This window comes from Solanum tuberosum, unplaced genomic scaffold (genome assembly GCF_000226075.1).
Source record: "Solanum tuberosum cultivar DM 1-3 516 R44 unplaced genomic scaffold, SolTub_3.0 scf00111, whole genome shotgun sequence".
Taxonomy (NCBI): Eukaryota; Viridiplantae; Streptophyta; class Magnoliopsida; order Solanales; family Solanaceae; genus Solanum; species Solanum tuberosum.
Genome location: NW_006239034.1, coordinates 81865 through 103570, shown reverse-complemented (window position 1 = coordinate 103570; position 21706 = coordinate 81865). Strand labels below are relative to the sequence as shown.

At 34.6% G+C, this 21706-nt stretch overlaps 1 protein-coding gene across 1 annotated transcript; it reads right to left on the bottom strand.

Moving 5' to 3' along the window:
- Positions 1–4850: 4850 nt before the first annotated feature.
- LOC102601606 (cationic peroxidase 1-like) lies at positions 4851–7469 on the bottom strand. The gene is made up of 4 exons (XM_006349506.2): positions 7184–7469; positions 6298–6489; positions 6043–6208; positions 4851–5412 (listed from the first exon to the last, which is right to left on the bottom strand). Exons 1-4 carry the CDS (start codon positions 7388–7390, stop codon positions 5027–5029), a joined length of 951 nt encoding a protein of 316 aa, XP_006349568.1. The 5' UTR covers positions 7391–7469; the 3' UTR covers positions 4851–5026.
- Positions 7470–21706: the final 14237 nt, after the last annotated feature.

Here is a 21706-nt window from a genome sequence, read left to right as displayed (position 1 = left end):
ATCACATTCTCAGGCGGGGAGGAAAATTCTGATGAAAACAACTAAACCAACTCTTAATCAGGCATATGCGATGATAACAGAGGAAGAGAGTTAGAAATATGACATGGATCGCAGTACTGTGGGGATGAAAATTGTAATTGAAGAAAATGATGTCACGACTTTTTTGACTGATAAATAGCCTTCAAAACCTAGATACAAAAATTCTAATGTATTTTGTGATCATTGTAAGTCGAAAGGTCATGTGAGGGGTGATTGTTATCAGCTTATAGGATATCCTTCATGGTTCAAAGGAAAGAAGAAAGAGGGAAGCAATGTGCAGTACAATACACATGTTTCCTCTCGGAATCCTCAATTATTTAATTCTGAATATGGTGTTCATAATGCGAAACATATGATTGCACCATCTTATGGAATTTACATTTTCCTCAGAATCATAATGCATGTGAGATCTGTAAGAAGGGTGGAGGACATGGTCACAGATCTGATGATTCTACTTGTTTCTTTCCATCTGCATCTCAGGGATCTGGTGGTTACAATCAAGTTGCAATGGACAATTATTCTCCTGGACATGGAAATGCAGGTATTCATGGTCATGGAGGAGGAGGAGGAGTAAATATGGCTTTCACAGGAGAAGGTCATCATGTTTCACATGGATCACAGTCTCCAGATGTTGCAGGTATCATTAATTGCTCTGTAGTACATAATTCACCTGGTTTTAGGTGGATAGTTGACACAAGAGCTACTAATCATATGGTATCCACTCACACGTTGCTTTATGAGACTTAAAATATATCCCCAACTAAGTCGAAGAAGGTTCATTTACCTAATGGTCAACAAATATCCATTGCTCTCATTGGGAAGTCTAAGCTTGAGAGGAAATATATCTCATGTTTTGTACATTCCTGATTTTAATTACAACTTGTTATCAATTTCTCAACTGACCAAAGAACTTCAGTGTTGTATAGTGTTTTATCATGATCATTTGTATACTGCAAAACCTTCACACTGGGGAGGTGAATGGGACTGGTAATTTTGAGAATGGATTATACTACTGGTCACACAATGTTGGTCCTGTTGCTGCACCATCAACTGCTCTAAGTATGATGGACACTGCTGATTTGTGGCGTAGAAGATTAGGACACATTCCTCACAAAATTCTTCAACAAATGCACTTACCACATGTTTCAGCTACCTCAAAACAACCCTCTTGTAGTAATTGTCCTTTGGCAAAATAGACTAGATTACCTTTTCCTCAAAGCACTAGTAGATGTAATGGTGTGTTTGACTTGATGCATAGTGATGTTTGGGGTCCATATAGAACTCCAACTTGTGATAGTAATAGATATTTTCTTACATTAGTAGATGATTGTAGTAGGATGGTCTGGATATTTCTCCTCAAAACTGAAAAGTGGTGTTTCCATTGTATTGAAGGATTTTCTCAATCTAATACAAAGACAGTTGATAGTCATATCAAAGTATTCAGAAGTGATAATGGTTTTGAATTTTTTAACTCTCATTATGGTGAATTGTTTAGAGCTGCAGGTATAGTTCATCAAATTTCTTGCCCTTATACTCCTCAACAGAATGGGGTAGTAGAGAGGAGGCATAGGCAAATTCTTGGGGTTGCAAGGGCCATTAGATTCCAAGCCAATTTGCCTATCAGGTTCTGGGTCTATGTGTCTAAAATGTTGTGTACTAAATCAATAGAATTCCATTATCTGCACTTTCAGGGAAATCTCTTTTGGTTGTGTTCTTTGGAAGGGAACCTTCTTTGCAACATCTCAGAGTTGTGGGGTGTTTATGTTATGCTGTTAATCATAGTACACATGGGGACAAGTTTGGTGCTAGATCCATTAAGTCAGTTTTCTTAGGTTATTCTGCTACACATAAGGGGTACAAACTTTATAATCTTTCCACCCAATCTTTCTTTATTAGCAGGGATGTTGCTTTTAGAGAGAATGAATATCCTTTTCAGCAAGACCTTGAGTCCACAAAACCTACAGCTTATCCTATCCCTGACATGTTTGATTTTGATGGCATTCCAATTGACAGGCCTAAGATACATGTTTCTACCATCGATGAAGCACTTGAGCAACCTTCTATCCCTTCAACACCTCCTCAACCTGATATTTTTGAGACACAATCGAGAAGATCAACTAGATTATCTAAGCCTCCTGGTTGGTTACATGGTTTTGCCTATAATGTTTCATCTTCTCCTTCTAGTCCAATGCCTTGTTCTACTGCTTATCCCCTTTATACATATATGTCTTATGCCTCTATAACTCCTTCATATTACCAGTCATTGTGTAATTTTTCTACTGTAAGGGAACCTTCTTCTTATGAAGAAGCTATTACGCAATCTACAATGGATTCATGCCATGGATCAGGAGCTTAAAGTTTTAGATGACAATCATACTTGGCAACTGGTTACCTTGCCTCCTAGGAAGAAGGCTATTGGCTATAAATGGGTCTATAAGGTTAAGTTTAATGCACAAGGTGAGGTGGATAGGTACAAAGAAAGACTAGTAGCTAAAGGCTACACACAGTAGGAGGGGTTGGATTATTAGGAAACTTTTACTCCTGTTGTCAAAATGATTACTGTAAGGGTGGTTCTATCTCTGGCAGCTATGAATGGTTGGGTTTTATATCAGATGGATGTCTTTAATGCTTTTCTGCAGGGTGATCTAGTTGAGGATGTTTACATGGTTCCTTCTCCTGGTCTGTTAAGTGAGGAGGAGTTGTCCAAAGTCTGTAAATTTTAGAAGTCACTTTACAGTTTGAAACAAGCTTATAGGCAGTGGAATTTGAAGCTATGTGAGGCACTTATAGGTTCTGGTTTTGTTCAGAGTCACCATGACTATTCTTTGTTTAGAAAGGGCTCTGGTTCTGACCTGGTCCTCATATTGGTTTATGTTGATGATCTTTTGATCACTGGTTCTAGTTCTCAGTTGATTCAAAAGACCAAGTCTATGCTTCAAGCTCATTTCAAGATCAAGGACTTGGGGGAGATGAGATACTTCCTTGGTCTTGAAATTGCTAGGAATAAGGAAGGCATTGTTGTGAACCAAAGGAAGTTTTCCTTAGATCTTATTTCAGACTTTGGGCTGGAAGGAACCAAACCAATCAGTACTTTTTTAGAGGTTAATCAGAGGTTCACCAGTCAAGAGTTTGACATGCATTATGAGCCTCATGAAACACATGAAGATGTGACACTTAGTGATCCCACATGTTATCATAAATTGGTTGGTAAGTTGCTCTATCTCACAATGACACGGTCATACATTAGCTATGCAGTACAAAACCTTAGCCAGTTTATGCACAAGCCAAAGAAATCCCACATGGATGGGGCTTTGAGGATGCTAAGGTACTTAAAGAATGCACCAGGTTTGGGGATCATATTGTCATCTAAAGCTTCCAAACAACTCTCAGTTTACTATGATGCTTTGGTTAATAGGCTTCTACAAAGAATTAAAGGTGGAGTTGGAGTTGCCAGTCAGATTATTTTGTGATAGTAAGGCAGCAGTGCAGATTGATGCTAATCCTATTTACCATGAAAGGACAAAACATATAGAAATTGACTGTCATTTCATTCGAGAAAGTATACAAGAAGGTGTCATTCAAACAAGTCATGTACCATCTAAAATGCAGTCAGCAGATGTGTTAAACCAAAGGGCTAGGGAGGACTCAACATGATTTTTTGCTGTCCAAGCTTGGTGTATACAATCTTTTTGCACCATACAGCTTGAGGGGGAGTATTGAAGACACAATAGTTAGTTAGTAGTTAGATGACGTGGCAGAGTAGTTTGTTAGGGAATCAAGTTAGTTATAACTGATTCTTTCTGTTAAGCTATGAGAAAGAGATGTATATATATGTACATGTAATGCTCAGTTGAGATATTATTAAATACAATACACATTTTATTTTCCACATTGTTGATCTTCTTCTTAGAATAGAGTATCAGAAAACCTCCATTAGAGGTGTTAATAGGAAATGATTCTAAAGATTGGCATTGGAGTTGCAATGACTTGGAGCTCCGAAATTTGGGTAGAAGTCCAAAAACATAGTTAAATCCGATGAACCAGTTAATCATGTCAATCAATAAAATAGATAAATTAATTAGTTAAATCAATTGGAGAAAGCAACGTGATTGTTATGTAATTCATTGCCCTAGATCAATTTCAACCTATCGAGAACATGAAATATGTTCTTTCTAGGTTAAAAGTTTGTTATTTCTTTTCTTTTTATTTTAGTTAGTGTATAATTATGAATTTGGATTCTATATATTTCTTGTTTAGATAATTATATTTGCATTTGTTGAAGTTTAGTTGAAAGTTAATCACAAGTCTCTATGAGTTTAACATCCGACTTTGAATCACTTTATTATTACTTGATAACTATGTACCTTTGCGTATGTGTTTGGCTGCAACAATTTTTTGCTATGATTGATTTTGGCATGCTACTTAATTGGATCGATATATATTTTAATTTGGCCTCAACTGACAATTAAACACTTCAATTGTGATAATGCACATCTAGATACATCATCTCGTCCTCATTAATTATTTCTTGTGGACACTCGATGCTAATATGGCACATAAATAATTTGGAGGCGTTTAGACTATCATTTTGTAAGTTGGAGTGCTCAACTGACACCATGAAAATGAGTCAGAGTGTCTAGATGTGTATCCTCAAATTTAGAGTATCTGATTGTCAATTGAGACCGAATTAAGCTCATCTATGTTTTATGGCATTGACTTATATGTCAACATCCTTTTAGTGTTCTATGCAAAATAAAATTTGAATAAAATGACATTTAAATCGTTAGTTGTTTTATAATATAGTAAAAAGATATAAAATTTAACACTCTTTTTTATTTCACTACTTGGAACGTTTACATAGTGGAGTTTGGAGGGGGGCGTTACTTACCACCTTTACCTCCAAAAATGCAAAACATTAAAGTTGGCTATAAATAGAAAAAGGGTCTAAACATTGCAACCCTCAATAACTTGTTTCTTTTCATAAAACTTAGTTTGTTTTCCTGCAATTTTTACGGATTTGTCCATTGGTTCCAGTAAGAGGGCTAAGATTTCCCATTTTCACCATAGCATTTGCGAAATCAGTGGAGAAAGTCGCGGAATTGGAGCTATAAGTGTTAACTATTGAGTCAGTAGATCCTCCATTAAATAACACTTGATCAGAATGAAGAAGTCCCTTTTGAATTTGCAAGTTCTTGTAGTAAGCATTGTCAAATGAAGTTGGGCTTGTGATGTCTAGTGGGCTAAGATTGTTGTCACCACCACTTTGTGGACAGTTTGCTTTTACTGTAGTTGCAAATGAGGCATTTATATTGGCTTCATTGTATAGGCGCGTTCTGAAAGTAGTACATCGCGCTTGGCCTATTGTGTGACTTCCTGAAATATTCCAAGAAATTAAACATCTATGTGACAAAGTAGAATCATACACTCTCCGTCTCAAAATATTTGTCGTATTTTTTGTTTACATGTTTCTTAAGAAAATATTACTCCTTAATTAGGAGGAGTATTTGATTATTTATGTCTAAAATGACAAGAATATTTTGAGACGAAGGAAGTACTAAATAAATAATTGGTAAAGTTGAGGACAAGTATGAAAAGCTTTTTGTCAAAGATGAATAATCAATTTGCTAGGAATATTATTTAATGGACATACTGACAATAAGTAACAAACAAATGACTATATATAATTGACGGTTTTTTAAGTAATATAAATGAACAATGAAAAGGACGTTTACTCTAATAATGTAATATAATTTGCTATTGCAAGTTATTTACTATATTATAATTTAAGGTTAATTACCTTATGCAAGCTACAACATGCAAATGAGGCATAATACCATTTTTAACATGCGGTAGCTTGTTTAGTTACCATTTTTATCAGGTAACCAATTACTTTATTAAAAAGATTTACTCGTAAATATTAACTTGTGTAAATATTTTTTTACTAGATGAGTGTATAGAACTTATTCTCGTTAATTAATAGTTTTGGTTAAAAATAAAACAAACCTGAGAGAGCGACCATTTCCCTAGCGGTTAAACCTTTGTTAGAGAAGGAAGAAATGAGTGCACTGAGGCTCGAAGTTGGTCCAGGAAGATTGCTGTTTGCTGCACTCAAACTTGCAGTAGTTGAGTCTCTTCTGCCTAGTAAAACAGTCCAACTAGGGCCACCAAGCTAACAAAATCCACAATTTATTCATTTTTCATTTTGAAAATAAAAATTACTTTTTTTCAAATTTCAAAATAATGGTCAAGTCCACTTACTTTGACAACAGAATCTCGTGCTGCAACAGCTAAAATATCTGCACAAGATACAATGCCAGCACAAGAAGACTCCACTTGAGTTTTGATAGTGTCTATCACATCAAATCCTCTTATCGATCCACTATTTGGTCCAGCGGTTTTCTCTCCCGTAAAGTTTGACGTATCATCTAGTAGCACCGATGCATCACAACCCTGATTCAATTAAGTAAAAAATGTCACTTATGTTTAATTTATTTCTCGTCAAAGTAAAGTTGTTATGAATATACATTAATTGGTCACATATTAATTTAATTAGTGTATGTCACATTAGTCGTTGCTTGTCATCTCAGTGTTATCTTAATCTCATCATCATCTATAGTAGCTTCAATAGTAACATAGAGAAGAAGACAAGAATTATTAATTAGTTAAGATGTTATTTCAAGATTATAGAACTTATTTGTAAGTCAATGGCCTGTAAGTCAAAACACACACACACGCACTTAATTAGTGGTCAATATCAATGTCTTATACCATACCTACCTAGTGCTACTATAATCTCAAAAAAAAAATGCAACTATTTAAGTTTCATATATATGTGCCACTCAATCAACTATGCTTCAATCTCAAATTAGACAGGTTCAACACACAGAGACATATCCAATACATAACCTATGGGTTCAAGCGGAAACCATAGATTTTGACATGGCCTATGTATATATGTGCTAAAAAATCCACTAAATATGTACAAAAGGTCATATTAATGAGAGTGTTTTAGTCATCTATCTATATGAGAAAAAAGGAAATTTTCTTGTTTTCACGAACATATGTATGCATGCATGGACATTAATTATGAAACAAGAAAATTATTTATTAGCTAGAGAAGGAAATAAGGTTAAAGGTAACTCGCATTAACAAAACAATCATGGAAATGAAGACGAAGTAACGAAGCCCCCATTCGAGCCTCACTAGAAACAGCAGAATTCACCGCGGTTTTAATAACCGAGAGGACATTTGGGCACGATGAAGAGTAGAAATTGGCGGACAAGGATTGAGCAGAGCTCAATCTAAGAAGAAAAGGAAATATTATTAGTAATACCAATGATATGTTAGCCATAGCTACTAAAAAAGATAGAGTAGTAACTACTAAGTAGAAAGAAAATTGCTTTTGCTTCTTATTAGTGTGTGTAAGTTGCAATATGCCCCTTCACATATTTATAGTAGTTTGAGTCCACCCAATTATATTGTCCAATTTATTATGTGTAACTTTTCGTTTTTTAATACTTTGTTTGTCATTTTTTAAAATAATAAAGTGCATATCAATTATTGCAAACTTCCTTGATTGGAAATTTTGTATACCAAGATATTTTCTTTAAAGATTTCGGGTGTGTTTGGCACGAAGTAAAATACTTTTTGATTTTCTCATGTTTGGTAGGTTAAATTTTTTAAAGTATTTTCTCTAGAAAACAAATTATTTTAAAAGTAAATTTTCTAATAAAAGTAAAAAAAAAAAGTTTCATAAATGATGTTCCAAAATTATTGTATTTTCTCACCATCTAATTAACACACCACACCTAAGCCCAACCCCCACGCGCATATCCCCATTCCCACTGCAATAATATTTTCTTCTTATTTATCGAACATCAAAAAATAAATAAGGAACTTCATTTTATGATTACAATTTCATGATTAATGTATTTTCTTTTAGTGTGTGTAATTCATGTTTTATTAAATGTAGCTGAAATAGTCTCATGCCAACTTGTTTAGTCATATTCATATATAGATTTGTTGTTTTGCTCTGATAGTACCGCTTTTAGAGGAACCAATAATGCTTCAACACTTGTATTTGTCACAGCTCAACCCTTTAAAACGTTATTTGGAGTGGAAGATAGGAGTACTAATTAAGCAAACTTCACTTTTCAATTTACTTGAGTTATTTTATATTCCACCTATTTTCAAATATTTTCTTCAGTTTATTAAAAAAATATATATATAGTTTTTCTTCAATTTATTCACATTAGTAAATTATATATTCTTTTACTAATTTTTATTCTCATTATTAAGTAACCATTTCTTAAAATGAATTAGAGAATTAATATAGTTAGTTTTAAAATTTCTACTATACCTTAAAATATTATAATTGAAGTAGTAAATTCACTGATCATATAAATAATTTGGGATGTCAAACTCAATTTGTAACTTTTTACATATCAATAATAAATAGAAGCTCAGTTTAATAAAAATAAAAATAAAATATTGAAATAGTACACTCCCCTTGCATTATTTTAATATCACTTTATTCCACTTGACCAAGTCAATCAATATTTTCTTTCTTATTAAAATATTCCCAAGTGTGGTTCCCTTTCTTTAGTCACATCTATGCTCGGTGGTATTTTATTTTATTTTTTTAATTAAAATTGTTGTAAAATTTATTTCACTACTTCCAAGTGATCTTCAACCGGCTTTTTATCCCCTTCAAATAATAATTAACATTGAAGGTCAGAAGAGTTTTTTTATGATAATTGTTGGTGTTTTTAAAAAAATGGGGCAATAAAAAAGATTTATTGAAATATTTCTCAATTAATTGAAATGGCTTTCAATAGCTTTCAAATAAGAATTAAATTTTAAATAGCCAACATAAAAAATATAATCGATATAATTAGAAATTTAAAACAACCTAAATCAACAGTTCAAACAACTAGGGGTGACGTTTGGAATTCGATTCAGGATTATCAAATTTTAGATTCGATAATTTGGTAATTGGTAGTTAAAAGTAGATATCAAATACCAAAAGTTTAAACTTCGATTCAATAATTCGATAATCGGTAAATTAAATTTCAATTTGATATGATATTCGGTAATACTGTACTGAAGGTGTAGCCGATTGTATTATAAAGTTAATATTATATATTCTCCAATTATTTCTAATTTTTTTATGTGGAGGCACGATAAAGTAGGAGATAATAAGTAAGAAGACATCAAGAAAAATAAATTGATACAACTAAAAGACATGTATTTGGATTGTTTATGTTTATTCTTTAATTTTCTATTTGGACTTGTATTAATGAGTAATGGACATGTTGATATATGACCTTCATTTAGTAAATAATTTCGTATTCTAGAAATACTAAATATCAAATGGTACTAATGTCTCATACCAAATCCAAACCCGAATATCACAATTCTAAGATTTTACTCCCGAATATCACAATTCTAAGATTTTACTCCCGAATACCACACCAAATACACAATTACCGATTACCGAATACCAAATAACAAATTAAAAATTCGATTCGATTCGATAATTCAGTTTTCGATATTTCACAACCATCCCTACAAACAATGTAACTAAAATTCAAAATTCAAGTTCATTTTAAACTAAACAACTTATTTTGCTAAAAATTACTACAGTAATTAAAAACAAACTTCAACACTCCTCCTTTGCTTCAGTTAATGCAATGAAACAACGGTCATCCTCAATTTTTGCTTTGGTAGTAGATGCTAGATTCATTATTTTTTAACTTGCAAAATTTCTTCTTCTTGTATCGAAGTTTTTTTTTTGAAAGTTTTTGTATTTGGACAATTATAGGATTTGCAAAGTGTTATTGTAAGTAGTTGTTTTTCATCACAACAATATATATGTAATAGGTTATAAAATATGATTTCATTTTCACTCACCAAATTTGACAGTTTTCGTCAGTGAGAATTTTTGGGGCATTCAAAGAGAGACTGTTGCTTGCCATTATTTTTGGTTAAAAATTAGTTTAGAAAAGCTTGTGCATTGAAAAAATACGGGCAGAAAATAGTAGCTCTGACGAGTTAAAATAGGTAGCCATAATGAGTTAAAAGGGTAGCCTTTACGGGTTAAAAATGGTATGATAGTTTTTTGAAAGATATCACAGATTCCGTAATATCAATGAAACTTGTGATATCACTATTGATGGTTTTTTAAAAAATGGAGCAGCAAAAGGATTTATTGAAATATCTCTCAATAGATTGAAATGGCTTTCAGTACCTTTCAATTAAGCAATGGGCTTTAAATAGCCAAATAAAAACATAATTTGTATAGTTTAAAATTTAAAACAACCTAAAATATCTCAAAAATTCAAACTAAATAACTTGTGCTAAAAACTGGTACGAAACTTCAACAACAATCAAAGAAATGATAAGTGAATTAAGTAATAAAGCAATTATTTAACAAAAGCCTTGACTTTCTTTTTTGTTGATAAATAAGGATATTATATTAATAATTATTATGCATCATTACAAAATAGTAACAGCGCGGCCTGATATTGTTTGGCGGGGGGGGGGGGGGGGGGGGGGGGGGGGGGGGGGGGGGGGGGGGGGGGGGGGGGGGGGGGGGGGGGGGGGGGGGGGGGGGGGGGGGGGGGGGGGGGGGGGGGGGGGGGGGGGGGGGGGGGGGGGGGGGGGGGGGGGGGGGGGGGGGGGGGGGGGGGGGGGGGGGGGGGGGGGGGGGGGGGGGGGGGGGGGGGGGGGGGGGGGGGGGGGGGGGGGGGGGGGGGGGGGGGGGGGGGGGGGGGGGGGGGGGGGGGGGGGGGGGGGGGGGGGGGGGGGGGGGGGGGGGGGGGGGGGGGGGGGGGGGGGGGGGGGGGGGGGGGGGGGGGGGGGGGGGGGGGGGGGGGGGGGGGGGGGGGGGGGGGGGGGGGGGGGGGGGGGGGGGGGGGGGGGGGGGGGGGGGGGGGGGGGGGGGGGGGGGGGGGGGGGGGGGGGGGGGGGGGGGGGGGGGGGGGGGGGGGGGGGGGGGGGGGGGGGGGGGGGGGGGGGGGGGGGGGGGGGGGGGGGGGGGGGGGGGGGGGGGGGGGGGGGGGGGGGGGGGGGGGGGGGGGGGGGGGGGGGGGGGGGGGGGGGGGGGGGGGGGGGGGGGGGGGGGGGGGGGGGGGGGGGGGGGGGGGGGGGGGGGGGGGGGGGGGGGGGGGGGGGGGGGGGGGGGGGGGGGGGGGGGGGGGGGGGGGGGGGGGGGGGGGGGGGGGGGGGAATATGACCTTACTACAACAGACTAACATTTTTTATTTATTTTTGTTTTGGAATTGGAAGGATTATTTTTATTGAATAGATGGTTCATCTATACAAAAAGGAACTGATCTAAACGATATAGTTTCATTGGCATCTCTTTCAAGAGATTTTGAAACATAGGAAGGAGATGTTTCAAAAACAAATAACTTCTTTATAGACATTTGAATCCATAGTTTTCCTTCCATATTCCTCTTATATATCTGCTACTAGGTTAGCCTCCCTCATTATGTGTTTCACTGTTGATCCGTTCATCAGTAGGAGTAATGACCTGCAATCAGAATTAATGTGTGAGTATATTGACTTAACACTTTCTAAGGTGTTCGGTAATACCTGAGAATCGATTTCCACCAGCAAATGATTAATGTTTATTTATGCACTAAGTCCAGCTCCTGAAGCAAAGCTAATATAGTTCTGCATGATGAGAACTAATGACTTTTACTTTGTAAGCAAACTCTATCAATTTTGGTGGGATGTTTGAATGTAGGTATTTTGGATTGTATTTCTTATTGTTCTAGGTATATTGAAGGATAATTTTGATAAATTCGAGTTATTATTTAGAATAAGTTGAGATACTGAGGTCATTTTTTTAGGGGACCTTCAATTGCTTTACATAGTGAGTACAAGGCTTCAATCCAATTATCTTCCCATTTATTAATTTTATTCTCATTTCCCACATTCCTTAACAATCCCATATGAAGTAAGGAAAATGTTTTTATAAAACTTTTTCAAATGTATGAGTCTTAAGGGTAGTATTTGGTCATAGTACATTTTCCTCTATTATTATATTTTTCTTGCGAGTACTTTTGTCCAGAGTTGGTCGTTATTATGAAGGACTCTCCAATTACGGCTGGCTAGAAGGGAAAAAATCTTTTCCGTTTGTTTTTTATATTTCTAGCCCACAATCTTTAGTAGGAGTAGTCACAAGGCCTCAATTTGCTAAATGGAGTCACCTCTTTTCTGATGTTGAACCCCCCAGAGAATGTTTCTTTGTATACGATCGATATGTTTACAGTTTTCTTTAGGAGGGATGTTGCATTGCATGGCATAGGTCGGGATGGAAGCTAGGACTGCTTTAACTAGCGTTGTCCTTCCTGCTAGGGTTAAGAACCGAGTTTTTCAGCCTTTTAATTTGTTATTCATGTGGTCTATGATATATTGGTAATCCAAACTCTTATGGTGATAACTAGTTATGAGAAGTCCAAGGTACTTCCCCATCCTATTTTTTTGTCGGATGTTCATAATAGTGGAGAGTTCATTTTTATCCTTCTTAAAAACATTTGTTGAGAAGTTAACTTAGGATTTGTTGAAATTATTTTTGCCCTGATTAAAGATTTGTATGGTAGTAGCGGCATTTTATTTATCTGCTTTAGTCATAAGGATGATATCATCAGCAAATAATAAGTAAGATATATATATGTATACCTATTCTATCAATCTTTATCGACTGTCAATGTTACTTTTGGGTAGCATAGTTTATTAATCTAGTAAGCGATTTCATACAGATTATGAAAATGTATGAGGATAGTCGGGAGGAAATAATTTGTAGGAGTATCATTTATTAGGATTGAAATTGATGATATGGATATGCAAGACATTATAAGGTTAATTATATTGTTAGGAAATATTTTTAGAATGGTAAGAGATTGTTTTATAAAAGACCATTCTAATCTATCAAAAGCTTTTTATAAATCAATTTTGAGTAGCATTTTTCCAAATTTTTGTTTTGTTTTTTGAAAGGAATGTATAGCTTCAGAGACTATTATTGCATTATCTATAGCTCTTCTATCGGGGATAAAACTACATTGTTGAGGGCTAATTAATGATTTTATCGAGATAAGATCTGATTCTATTTACTATGATTTTGGTGATTGTTTTGTAAATAATATACAGAGGCTTATGGGCCTATAATGAGTAATTTGTTTAGAATTTTTTATTTTTAGAATAAGGCAAATGAAAGTTTCGTTTAATTCCGGGGGAATGGAAGTTCATGATTTTTCTTCTTTTTTCTCCCTTGTTTTGTAGGGGTGTGCAAAAATCGAAAAGATCAATAAATAAATTTTTTAATTTTTTTATTGATTTATTGCTATTGAGTTTATTGGATTAACATATTTTTAATGATTTTATATATAATTTTTTTTTTATCAAGTTATCAATTAGATTTTATTTTTTTAATATTGTGTTATTGGATAAACTGATAATCCACTAATACTATAATAATTTACTACTTTATCCTTACATAAATTATAAATATTAATATTAGTGCCTTACAAATTACTGTCTTTGCCAATATTTAGCTTTTAATTCACACTTAACAATAACTTTGAGTTCACAACTTCACATTATACAAAACGGCATAACCTAAAGTAAGTTTCTTTCTTTAATTACTGGGAACTTTAAAAGTAAGTTTCTTTCTTTACTGGGAACTTTTTTTTGTTTCTTTATTTTCAAAAAAATGATATCATAGATGGAGGTAGCCTTGACCGATCGGCCATATGGTTGACAAAGGGCTCTTTTTTCCTGTTAAGAAAAATAAATGGAAGAAATTTTAGAAATCTACTCATTTTCAGCATTGTCTATTCCTCTTAATTTCTCTTTAGTAAACCTATTCAAATGAGCATTTTTTTTTTGGTTAAATCAAAAAATGAATCGTTAAAAATCGAAAATTGATTAAAATATGTTATTGATTTAGCATATTTAAATATCAAATATTGATAAATCGAATCGATAATACATAAAATTGAACCGACCGATGCACACCCTATTATTTTATCATAAGTTGAAAAAAAATATATATAAAATGGTGGATAAGATTCAAGGAGAAAAAAGGTGGAAGAGAGAAGAGGTGAGGGCAGGGGGCGTGGAGAAGTGAGTGTAGAGAGTAAAGGACCAACTTTATAATTTATATTTAATTTACTATGAAACCCAATATTATATCAATCATACGAGTTCATTTATTAAGTAATTTCCAATTATTTTAACGAAGAACGGCCTAAAATGCCCTTAAACTATGAGGTTTGGACCGTTAAAAATAAGGATATTTTTTAGCCAAAAGATTGACGTCAAGGATATTTGAGAACCAAAAGACGAACGGAGGATAATTTTATACCAATTCAAATAGTCAAGATGATTTTAAATCCTTTTCCGCTTTTAATATTAAGAAAATTAAAGAAACCATATGCCCAATCACCTTCATATAAAATTAAATTGGATTGAACAATCATTGTAGTATATTGTGCTCTTGTTACTGGTGGCAAATATTTTTTAAAAAGTATTTTCCCTCTAGGTAGTATATGCGGCCTTGTTGGAATTTTAGATCCTAATCCAATATTGACTTAATAGGCATCATGCAAAGACATATGTTGTGTGAAAGCAGTAAAGTTGGAAAATCCTTTGATCAATTAGGGGAAAAAATGTACAATTAAGCTTATAATATTGAGGAAAATTATTTCTTTAGAGGCACAGTTGGAATATAATTAAGGAAGATTCTATATGACTTTTGCATGTCGTTTTCCAATTTCAACTTTTTTAGCATGACTTTTAATTTGCACTGTCATTTGTGAGTTGTTCTTTTAACTTATCTAAGTAGTCTTAATAGATGCTCGTTGGACAAACGTTTTTAGGCAATTATAGGGCAAGTTCCTTTAACTTGACTTGACATACTCTTAAGAAAGTGTCAATTAAAAGTATATTTTACAAAATTTATATTATTAATGATGTTTTGTAACTCTAAATTTGATTATTACTACTGTATATAGTAGTTATTTCATACTAAAGATATTTAGAGAAATATCTCAGATGGTCACTCAACTATGGATAGTTCTCTTTGAAAGTCACTCAACTATGGACAATTTTCTTAGAAAATCACTCAACTATGGATAATTTTCTTAGAAAGTCACTCAACTTTATTTTATAACGCAAAAGTCACTCAGCTAAGGATAGTTTTTTTTAGAAAGTCACCCAACTATTGCTATTTCACCTAGAAAGTCATTCAATCAATTTATATATTTTTTTAATAAAATTTTATTAAAATAAAACTTTTATTTAAAATAAACTTTTAAAAAGTAAAAAGGTACCCATTGTTGTAAAACAAGAGGAAAATACAAAAACACTAAACAAGAAAGGGCGACAAATGGTGATGGAAAATATAAATTAAAGTAGAGAGCCTTATTAAATCTCTTCATGTGTGTCTTTCACAAGGGTTGAATATTTCCTTAACAAACCATTTGTTAACAATCTTAAACCAAATGTGTTAGTACATCTTTAAGACATACATTAAATATATACATTACATTTGGTTGTTGATGGAAAGAAACATTCACAATTAAATGGATTTGTAACACTCCCCCTTGGATGTTTATAGATAATGTGTCTCGTTAAAATTTTACTAGGAAAATATCCAGTGGAAAAAATCCTAGTGAAGAAAAAAGAGTACACATATCTTGTAATACGCCTTGAGTGCTGCCTCATAAAAAATCTTACCATGAAAATTCAATGGGACAAAACTTTGGTTAAGGGAAAAAGAGTACAACGCGTATTTTACTTCCCCTAATGTAAACTTTATTTGATATCTCATAGACGATACATTCCAATCATATATCTTAGCTTCTCAAATGTTGATGTTGGAAATGCCTTGGTAAATAAATCTGCAAGATTATCACGCAAACAAATCTATTGAACATCTATCTCACCGTTTTGTTGAAGATCATGTGTGAGAATAAACTTAGGTGAAATATGTTTTGTTCGATTTTCCTTGATGTATCCTCCTTTCCATTGAGATATGCAAACAACATTATCTTCATATAACATTGTTGGTATCTTTGTTTGCACAGAAAGACCACATTATTGCAAAATGTGTTGAGTTATTGATCTCAACCATAACACTCTCGACTGGCTTTATAAATGGCTATTACCTCTGCATGATTTGAAGAAGTAGCAACTATTGTTTGCTTCATCGAACGCCATGATATAGTTGTACCTCCATATGTGAATAAATAGCTTGTTTGAGATCGGGCTTTATGTGGGTTAGACAAATATCTCACATCTGCATAACCGATCAATTTTGATTTAGATGCATTAGAATACAACAATCCCATATCAGTTGTTCCTTGAAGATATCTAAATATATGCTTAACACCTTTTCAATGTCTTCTTCTTGGACATGAGATGAATCTCGTCAATAAATTTACTACGAAACAAATATATGATCGGGTATTATTGGCAAGGTACATTAGTGCCCCAATAGCACTGAAATATGTAGTTTCATCACCAAGAAGTTCTTTATCATTTTCTTGAGGTTAAAATGGATCTTTATTTATATCAAGAAATCTCACAATCATAGGGATACTCAATGGGTGTGATTTTATCCATGTAAAATCATTTCAAAACATTTTCAATATAGGTTGATTGATGGATAAATATTCCAATTGTCAAATGCTCAATCTGAAGGCCAAGACAAAAAATTTCTTACCAAAATCTTTCATATCAAATTCTTTCTTCAAACACTCAACAATTTTTGAAAGCTCTTTAGCGTTCCAATGATGTTCAAGTCATCAACATAAGCAAATATTATTACAAATTCATATTTTGACCTTTGTATAAAAATATAAAGACAAATAGGGTCATTCTTATACCCTTTCTTTAGCAAATATTTGCTAAGACGATTATATCACCTTCGCCCTGATTTTTTCAATCCATATAAGAAAATCTGAAGCTTTATTGAATAAGTTTCTTTTCAAATTTTATATGCTTCAGGAACTTTGAGTGCTTCAGGGATTTTCATAAAATATCGTGGTCTAGTGAGTCATATAAATAAGCTATGACAACATCTATTAGATACATTTCAAGCTTTTCATGAACTGTCATATCTATTAGATATCTGAATGTAATTGTATCTACCACACGAGAATATGTCTCCTCATTATTAATGTCAGATCTTTACGAAAATTCTTGTGCCACAAGTTATATTTTGTATCTTACGATTTTATCATTTTTATTGTGTTTTTGCACAAAAATCCATTTGTACCCTACTTGTTTGACACTTTCAATTGTTCAGACTATTGGTCCGAAAATTTCACATTTTTCAAGTGAAGTTAATTCTGTTTAAATTATTTCCTTCCATTTTGATCAATCATCTCTCTGTCTACCTTCATTGACAGATTTTAGTTTAAAATCCTCATTTTGTTGAATTATTTCAACTGCAACATTATAGACAAAAATAATATACACCACAATATTATTTTGATTCCATCTTTTTCTCGTCAAGACATAAATTAAGGAAAATGCATAAGTACCCCCCCAGCCTATGCCCAAAATCCCTGAGACACACCTAACCTTTACTAAGGTCCTATTCCCCCCCCCCCCCAAACTTATTTTATATATATATTTCTTCCCCTTTTCGGCCTATGAGCCAGGGAACCTGCATCTACTTTAATTGATGACTTCTCACCTTCAGCCTCTATACTATATTATATCAAATAGAAGCGATGGTACAGATATTGACCTAACCAAGCTAGTATGAATCATCTCAGCTCCGATCAAGGTGGGTGACTGGCGGAATTTGATACATGGATGTTTATGTAATGAAGACTTTGGAGTGCTTGTGGATGGTGTGCCACATGGGTACTCCTTGAAAAAATTGTCAACACGCGTTGAGCCCACAAGATAGTGCCACGTAAGCCGAAAAGGGGTAGAAAATTATATATAAAATAAGTTCGGGGGGTAATAGGACCTTAGTAAATGTTAGGTGTGTCTTTGGGATTTTGGGCATAGGCTGGGGGGGTACTTATGCATTTTCCCCATAAATTATTGTGATTTTCTCATTCTCATTATTTTCAGATACATGGACCTCCTCAGTGGTGTTATCATTTGTTATGTCTCGAAGCTCTTCATGATAAATTGCCTCCATATTATGATCATTTATTTCTTTTCGTTTTCAAAATTTTTTATCTTTGAAATCAATTGTTTTACCACGTTTTAAGCGTGGTCAAGACTCATTTGCTTTAACATTTTTTTCTATCGGGACATCAACTTGAACTTGAGCATTAGCAGTTGGGATATATAATTTAGTAACCCGTGAAAAGTTAGTAAGTGCATATGGCAATTGATTTGCAATACTCTGTAAATAAATCATATTTTGAACTTCTTGCTTACATTGATTTGTTCGAGGATCTAAATGAGTGAGCAAAAGTGGATTTCAACCTATCACTTTCCCAACTTTTTTTGTTCACCCTAATGTTGGGTATACTGATTCATGAAAATGACAATCAACAAACCTTGTCATAAATAAATCTCGAGTTATAGGTTCTAAATATTTTATAATAGAACGAGATTCATACCCAACATATATCCTCAACCTTATTTGGGGACCCATCTTTGTGCGTTGTGGTGGAGAAATTGAAAATATAACGCACAATCAAAGATTCTAAAATGGGAAATGTTTGGCTCCTGATCAAAAACTAAATGCAATGGGGAGATGTCATAATAACTAGTTGGCCTTATGCGTACAAGTGTTGGTGCATGCAAAATAGCATGCCCTCATATTGAAACAAACAACTTTGTCCTCATCAACAATGGTTTAGCTATCAATTGGAGACGTTTAATCAAATAATCTTCTAGATCTGTATGAACACGTGCGACAGGATATTCAACTGTTATTCTAGTGGACAAACAGTTATCATTAAATGCTTGAGATGTAAGCTCTGTTGAAGATGAAGGAAGCTGATGATTGGAACATGTCAAAGGAACAGGTCCAACGAAGCTGACTGACGTGTCTACAGGGAAGTATTGAAGATGAAGGAAGCTGGAGATTAGAACATGTCAAAGGAACAGGTCCAACGAAGCTGAATAACGTGTTTACAACACTGTTGTAGAGTTAGATTCACACTAGGATTACACTAGTAGTAGTAGTAGTAGTAGTAGTAGTACTACTACTACTACTACTACTACTATAAGTAGCTTGTAACTCAACATTTTTTTCATCAATACAATACTTAATTTCTCTAATCCTAGACATGACATTTCTACATGGTACAGAGCATAAAAGCTCTTCCTCTCTCTGAGTATTGATAAAAAAAAAATACGTTAAATTGCAATGACCACTTCTACCAACACTATGTCGACCTCCTCACTTCACCAACTCATTGCCGCTTGCTCTATTAAACTTAAGCCAGCAAACTACCTAATAGGGAGGACACAGATATCCTAATTGATTCAGGTGATGAAACTAACATATCTCATCTATGAACCAAGTAAAAGTAGTTGTTCCAGTGGACAGACTGTTAGGGAAGTTATAGCGGTTGAGAAGGATGCAAAAGATAGTGGCGCCATTGATGATTGGAAGGAGAAAGATGTGTTGCTAAGGAGTTGGATCTCAGGCACCTTGACCGAAGAAATCATGTACCTAATTGTGGGTTGCTCAACTGCCAAAGAGATGTGGGAATGCTTGAAAAAAGCTTATATTCAAGCAACAAAAATAATTTATTTTGCTAGAGGTTTAGGTCTCAAATACAAGACCTTTAGGACCTTCATATTAGGTAAGACACCATATTCCACCCTTAATCAATTTGTTTATGCTCTTATGAGTTTTGATATAAAGAAAGATGAAAAAGAGGTGTCACAACAAAACCACAACATTGTATTATCTGCTCAAAAAGGCAGGGGAAAAGAAAAAAACAACATTAACTCCAGAGAAATAGGTTTCAAGCCTACTGGACAGGGAACAGGTTCTCAGAACGGTCAATATGGACCAGGTTCTCTAAACAATAAAAGTTCTCAAAGTGAAAATAAGGAGAGAAATAATATTGAGTCATGTCAAATCAGTGGTAGGAATAATCATACCGTGCTTAAGTGTTTTTACTGGTGGGTCTACTCGTATCAATCTGCAGATGAAGTACCACAAGCAACGACTAAACATTACATTCATACCGAAGCATTGACAAAATAAGTTTTTGCTAGGTTTTTGAAGCAAGTTAGGAGTAACCGTTCCTCTACTCTCTAGCTTGAGGGGAAGTGTTGAAGATAAAAGAAGTTGATGATTGAAACAGGTCCAACGAAGTTGACTGACGTGTCTACAGGGAAGTGTTGAAGATAAAGAAAGCTGGTGATTGGAACATGTCAAAGGAACAGGTCCAACGAAACTGACTGGCGTGTTTACAACGTTGTTGTAGAGTTAGAGTCACACTAGGATTAGACTACTTATATCAATTAGGATTATATTACGACTAGGATTAGATTATTTGTAATTGCATTATTATTATTATTATATTATTATTATTAATAATATTATTATTAATAGGTATTGTAGTAGGACTCTAAGTATAGTTAACTTAGGACTCTACAATTCTCTCCCTATATAAGGAGCTTGTAACTCAACATTATTTTCATCAATACAATCCTTGATTTCTCTAATCCTAGACGTGAGACTTCTACAAGCTCATCAGCATTATCAAGACAAATTGTTTTTGTTGCATAATCAAGAAATTGTGATTTTAACCTTATTATTTGTGCCAATAACCTCGCAAAAGTCATATTGCGAGTTGATAATAAGCACACATGTGCGCATCTGATAAATGCATCTATCAAGATGATATCATATTCAAATGTTCCACATGTAGGGTGAACAGGTCCACATATATTATCCTGTATCTGTTTCAGAAATAGGGGATTCCACCCCAACCTTAGCAACTGATGGTTTGATAACCAACTTTCCTTGAAAACAAGTAACACAACTTTGATTGAAGAATATTTTGGTTCTTCAAAGTATACCTATGTGAAACTCAATTATTCTGTGCATCACATTATAATTGGGATGACCCAATCGGTCATGTCAAATAATAAAATCATAGAATCAGTAAACCTTTTGTTTACTACGACATGTGATTCACCCGTACCAATATTTGTATGGTACAACTCAGAAGAAAGTGCAGACAATTTGTCATGCACAGTTTTCTTCTCCGTATTTATTGTAGTAATATAAAGGTATTCAACCTTTCCTTCATTCGCAGTCTCCACATGATAGTCATTTTGGCGAACAACCGTGAAACTTAACAAGTTTCTTTGAGACTTACTACGATACAATGCATTATCAATTATCAATAATGTTCCTCCAGATTGTAACAAGGCCGCTCTTACAGAGCCCTCATTCAATTTTGTACTATTAGATATTGTATTAACATATGTCTTTTTCATAATCAAATGAGAAGAATATTTTTTTTCCTCTTAGTATCGTATGAGTTGTGATACTGTCCAAAAGGCACATATCTCCATTACTCATCTTGGATCCAACTGAAGTCTGAAATTTTTTATTTATCTTCATAAAATAAAAATACATAATAAGAAATACGAAATAAACTAACAAAAGAAAATTTAAATACTTCATCTTTAAGTAAGACATTAAAACCAC

Coding starts and splice junctions, on each gene's coding strand:
- LOC102601606 (XM_006349506.2), bottom strand. CDS start 7,390: ATGGCTAACATATCATTGGTATTACTAATAATATTTCCTTTTCTTCTT. Junction 6,490..7,183: donor TCCATGATTGTTTTGTTAAT/GCGAGTTACCTT, acceptor TAATTGAATCAG/GGTTGTGATGCATCGGTGCT. Junction 5,413..6,042: donor GGAAATGGTCGCTCTCTCAG/GTTTGTTTTATT, acceptor GGAATATTTCAG/GAAGTCACACAATAGGCCAA.